General features: G+C 43.3%; 1 protein-coding gene across 1 annotated transcript; it reads left to right on the forward strand.

Annotated features, from left to right (window-relative positions):
- Window positions 1-208: 208 nt before the first annotated feature.
- LOC123244238 (thioredoxin interacting protein) lies at window positions 209-4,683 on the forward strand. Its single transcript, XM_044672591.1, has 8 exons — window positions 209-782; window positions 1,457-1,529; window positions 1,637-1,784; window positions 2,160-2,262; window positions 2,373-2,629; window positions 2,740-2,896; window positions 3,009-3,154; window positions 3,305-4,683. Exons 1-8 carry the CDS (start codon window positions 533-535, stop codon window positions 3,338-3,340), a joined length of 1,170 nt encoding a protein of 389 aa, XP_044528526.1. The 5' UTR covers window positions 209-532; the 3' UTR covers window positions 3,341-4,683.
- The last annotated feature ends 936 nt before the right edge of the window (window positions 4,684-5,619 follow it).

Consider the following 5,619-nt stretch of genomic DNA (forward strand, 5'->3'; position numbering starts at 1 on the left):
TTTCCCCGCCAGAGGCACACTGTGTCCACGCGCCCCGGGTCGCGCTCTGATTGGCTGTGATCCTGGTAAACAAGGGCAAGACAGCCAATGGGAAGGTTGTGCACGAGGACAGCACGAGCCACCTCGCAGGCCTTCGCGTGGCCCAGTCAGCCGAGCCCCTATATAGGGCTGTTTCCGCCTCCTCGTAGAGGCAATCCCTAGAGCGCTCGATACAGACCTGTAATTTCTTCTCCTCTGAGATTTTGGGGAGAGTTCTCTCAAAACTCCTCTAGGGCTTTGACGAAAAGATTTTCTTTTTCTTTCGAAGACTTGACTTTAGTGAGAAGTCTTCCATTTCCTAACTATTTAAAAGTTAGTCTAAAAGGCTAATATTTTGGAAAAGGGGCTCTTAAATTTCTTAGACTTAAATTAACAAGCCCACCCAGCCCAGGGAGAGCGAAATAGTCTCGCCTTAATAAAAAAGGTGAAAAATCCTTCATTGACTCTCGAGAGACTTAACTCGTTGTCTCCTTCATTGGACTAAGCCCCAACCATGGTGATGTTCAAGAAAGTCAAGACTTTGGAGGTGGTCTTCAGCGACCCCGAAAAGGTCTACTGCAGTGGGGAGAAGGTGGCCGGCCGGGTGGTGGTCGAGGTGTGCGACGTGACCCGGGTCAAGGCCGTGAGAATCCTGGCCTGCGGGGTGGCCAAGGTGCTGTGGCTGCAGGGCTCGCAGCAGTGCAAGCAGGCGATGGAGTACCTGCGCTATGAGGACACCCTCCTGCTGGAAGATCAACCCGCAGGTAAGGGAACTCGCCCTCTCCTGGGGGAGGGGGAGCGCTGGACGTAAGCGGGGCTGTTAGGAAAGCGAGACCTGGGGAAATGGGGAGATCCAGATTGGGGAGGGGGAGGTGTGACTTTTTCTCCTTCCACCAAAATGGGTATTATTCCCAGACCTCTTCCCTCCCCCCCAAAGAAAAGGGCTACAAAACTGATACTTTTAACTAGGAAGCAAACACCTTCCTCCGCCTTCCCTCTACTAAAATGGGTATTATTCCCAGCCTCCCTCACCTTGGCTACAATGTACCATAGACTTTTAACTAGGAAGAGGGCTTGGCTAACACCTTCCTCCTCCTTCCCTCTGCTAAGATGGGTTCTTATTCCCAGCCTTCTTTACCTCAGCTGCTACATGCTTGATACTTTGGACTGGGAAGGGTGCTTAACTAAATCTCACCCAGTGTTAGAGGCGAGAACAGCATAGTTTCCTTGGTTAAGGGTCGGGGCTCAGGATTTTGTGGCGTTTTTAACCCAACCAGAATGAAACAGTCTTCCTTTTGGGAAACGAGGGAGGGAAATGGAAGGGCCCTAATTAGTTTCAAAAAATTTATTTACTCTTTAGGTAGTTCTGCATTTCAAAATAGGATCGGGATACTTTTTTTTAGTAAATCTAATGGGTGATCTTTTTCTCTCTCTCAAGCTGATGATGAGTCTGTGATCATGAGACCTGGAAACAAGTATGAGTACAAGTTCGGCTTTGAACTTCCTCAGGGGTAGGTGTTGAGCCACGTTGTTCTCTACTTCAAAACCTCCCTTTCCTTAAGCACTCAGTGCTTCTGTGAGTAATCTAAAAGGAATTGTTCCCTTTATTCCAATACAGGCCTCTGGGAACCTCATTCAAGGGAAAATATGGCTGTGTGGACTACTGGGTAAAGGCTTTCCTAGACCGTCCTAGCCAGCCCTCTCAAGAAACCAAGAAGTACTTTGAAGTGATGGATCCAGTGGATGTCAATACCCCTGATTTGATGGTAAGCTTTCCCAATAGACTTAAGTGCTAGGTAGTGGGAGATCCTACCTCTTGACAATAAGAATCTAGTCCTTGGCTTAAAGTGAAACTTAATAAAAAGTTTACCTTTTAAAATAAAGCAAAGAAGGGGGGGGATTCTTGATTTTTCTCAGGCAGAGCAAATCTCACTACATCTTACAGGACCCTGTTATTATCATTGACAAAGAAGTGCTCAATCAAAGCTTAGAGAGGAGTGTAATTATGGAATTGGGCACATCCTATCTAATATTACATAATATTGGACTAGAGTTCTGCAGGAGAGAGGTCCTCATAATCAAAAATAGGGGCCATCTTTAATTGGAAATCCTAATTCCAGAGATTTCTTTATTCTTTTCAGGCACCTGTGTCTGCCAAGAAAGAGAAAAAAGTTTCTTGCCTGTTTATTCCTGATGGGAGGGTATCTGTCTCTGCCCGGATTGACCGAAAAGGATTTTGCGAAGGTAAGAGAAGTCTGGGCTTGGGAGAAGCAGGGATTGAATTGTTAAGGAAGGGTTGTGGACCATAAATCATCAACTAAACACTTTAGTAACAAGAATCCATTTTTTATCAGGTGATGAAATCTCCATCAATGCTGACTTTGAGAATACATGTTCCCGAATTGTTGTGCCCAAGGCTGCTATTGTTGCCCGACACACTTACCTTGCCAATGGCCAGACCAAGGTGTTGACCCAAAAGCTGTCTTCTGTTCGAGGCAACCATATCATTTCTGGCACCTGTGAATCATGGCGTGGCAAAAGTCTTCGAGTGCAGAAGATCAAACCCTCCATCCTTGGTTGCAACATCCTTCGTGTTGAATACTCTTTATTGGTGAGTGAATGAAGCTGTCTCTGGGGATTAGGATAAATCGATCATTGAAGCAAACAACTATATTGTTATGACTCTCTTGTATAACAAAACAATTTTTCTCTTCTCTATAGATCTATGTTAGTGTCCCTGGATCTAAGAAAGTCATTCTGGACCTACCCCTAGTCATTGGCAGCAAGTCTGGACTCAGCAGTCGGACATCTAGCATGGCTAGCCGAACCAGCTCTGAAATGAGTTGGGTGGATCTAAACATCCCTGACACCCCAGAAGGTGAGCCAAGTAGTCTCATTCTCTACCCACCCCCTTTCCCTTTAAAGATTCCCTGGAAATCAGTTATTGTTGGCTGGACTGTTAATCGATTGTCTCCATTTCCTCTCTGTAGCGCCTCCTTGCTACATGGATATCATTCCTGAAGATCACAGGCTGGAGAGTCCTACCACTCCTCTCCTAGATGATAGCTCCCTGGACAGCCCCATCTTTATGTATCCATCGGAGTTCAAGTTTATGCCTCCACCCACTTATACTGAGGTGAGAGTTATTAGCTTTATATGTTCATGTTAACGTCATAGAATTAAATGGAGGAAGGGGGTTGCTCCCAACTTAAACATTCTCCTGACTCCCTTGATTCTTCTCTCCCACCTTCTAAATCTAAAACCATTTTTCCTTTTGCTCTTCTAGGTGGATCCCTGTATTGTCAACAACAACGTGCAGTGAATATGCCAAAGAAGAGAAGCAGCTGTTTATCTACCTGTTTCTTTCTGTCTCTCCTGGACTCGATTTTTCAGAAGCATGACAGCCTCCACCCACCATGGGGGGATGGGTTTACTTTAACCTCTGTCTCCCTGATGTTGGGAGATCATCAGGCAGTTGTCTCCCAAGACAGCCGCCAAAGTGTGTCCATTCTCTCAGCCAGTCTTGCTGTTGTGTCATAGAAGGTGTTTGCTGGTTTGTGGGAGGTTTGGATTCTGTTGTGACCCGTTATCCTCAGAATTCCCTGAATTATGAGGGGTTTTCAGTAGTTTGAAGCTGGGTTGGGATGGCCTCTAGATTGGTCTTCCCAGGATATCTCTGGGGAGGGGGGGATTGATTTCAGAAAATCACAAAAAGTTGACTTCTGAGAACCTGCTTTTGCACCATGCCAGGCAAAGGTGATTTAAGGAGCTGGGAAACGGAAATAATGGCCAAAATTCTGATGGGAAGAGGCTTCCTGAAACTAGTGTAGCCCTTCCCAAATACCAACTCTATGTGTGTTTTTTAAGGTGCTCCCAGTTCTTGTAGAAACTTTCCCTATAAGAAAGGGAAGTGATCCACTCCACTTCTCAGATAGCATGTTATCCTTGTTTCAAAGCAGAGGCAAATAGATACTCATGAGGGAAGCTGGTGAAAGCTTGTGGCTAAACACTTTGTTCTTCCCCTCATGCGGTTTTCTTAAGAGTTTGGGTTCAGTGTCAGTAGGAAGAGGAAGGCACAAAATATCTTCAGAACTCCCTTGGAGTTCGTTCTGAAGTATTGTTCTTAGCACTTTTATTCTTTTGTTTTCCATTGGGGATTTTTCCTCATAGTCCCCAAGCATTAAACTACAAGTGGCCTGCTTTGTCTCCAAGGTGGGTAGGGGAAATTGATGATATTGATGAAAGATTGCCAGTAGCTTCCTGAGGGCTGACAATAATATTAACTGCACTAGTTATGGGGAAGGGCCTTCCAGTCCCAGCCCAGCAAGCTGAAGGAGAAACTAGCAAACACTCCAAAGCTGGGATCAAATACTGCCAAGTAACCTCTTGGGAAGCAAGTCAGAATCAGACAGGTTTCCCACCCCTGAATACACTCCCAGTGTTAAGAGGAGTTTGAACTGCTCCTTCCTCCCCTTAGTCCCTCAGCACTTGATGAATCAACTTAAGCAATGAGCACTTTTCTCTACCCTATGTCAAAGCACTGAGCCCCACTCTTATCTGTGAACTGTCCAACCAGAAAATGGACTGAAAGTGGTTTGGTTTTTTAAAATGTATCTTTTTTGTATGTTAAAAATTATATTTTTTACTTTTTATCAGAGATATTTTCAACTCCTTGGGAGAATTCTTTTTTAAAAAATAAAAAATTTTAAACATAACATGTTTGTTCTCTTTCTTGGGTTTGTTTTCAAAGGGTATTTGGTTTCTATACTGTAGTCTTCACTGTTCTAAGAACTGTCCCAGCTCCTGACAGGTGACTAAACAGTGTTTGAAAGTATGGGTGACCTTATCTACATATATTACTACTTAAAAAAAATCTATTTTCTCAAATACAACAAATAGCCTCAAAATTTTTTGCAAAAAAGGAAGGGTGGTATGTTTTTGCTAATGCCACTGACCACCACTCACCATTCAGCTAATGGTTCCAAACCATTTTTAGTTTAAGGAATAATGTTTCAAATTTCAGGCCACCATATTTATGTAATTATATTGGTTGAAATCATAAGACCATTTAATTGACTAGTATTCACAGTAAGGATAAATAGAAAGTGTGATATGATAAAAAAAAATGTGTGTCAGACATTTGTTTATTATAATGATGTGCCTCTAAAAATAACTTAGAACCACATTTATGACATTGTAACTCCTTTTAACCATCCCTTGGTCTCAATTTTGTAAAGTGAAATATATTCCACTATCACTAGTTTAAAATAGACCTGAATCATAGGGTTTTCCTCTTCTAGAAAGTGATGGGGAGAAGAACCATTAAATCTGGCTTTTTCTTTTGAATTCTATAATAAGCTTCAGAAAATAGTTGGATTTGGGGGCTGGGTCTCTTAAAAAGCTACAAGTCTTAATTTTTGTGTTGAGTGCCACCCTTCCCCATTCCATTTTGGATCTTACTGAATCAGGGGGTTCAATATACTATATATCTCAATGTTCCTTTATTGCTGGAAGAAAGATTTAGGATGTGGGAACCAAGAGGTGAGGTGCTGGGGTTACTGGAGACTGACTAGACTCTGCCTGACTTTGGTTTTGCACAAT

This window comes from Gracilinanus agilis, chromosome 4 (genome assembly GCF_016433145.1).
Source record: "Gracilinanus agilis isolate LMUSP501 chromosome 4, AgileGrace, whole genome shotgun sequence".
In the NCBI taxonomy this organism is placed as follows: Eukaryota; Metazoa; Chordata; class Mammalia; order Didelphimorphia; family Didelphidae; genus Gracilinanus; species Gracilinanus agilis.

Excerpts from the sequence above, each read along its gene's own strand:
- LOC123244238 (XM_044672591.1), top strand. The coding sequence starts at position 533 with ATGGTGATGTTCAAGAAAGTCAAGACTTTGGAGGTGGTCTTCAGCGAC. Across the intron at positions 783-1,456 it reads GCTGGAAGATCAACCCGCAG|CTGATGATGAGTCTGTGATC; the intron begins GTAAGGGAACTC and ends CTCTCTCTCAAG. Across the intron at positions 2,630-2,739 it reads GTGTTGAATACTCTTTATTG|ATCTATGTTAGTGTCCCTGG; the intron begins GTGAGTGAATGA and ends TCTTCTCTATAG.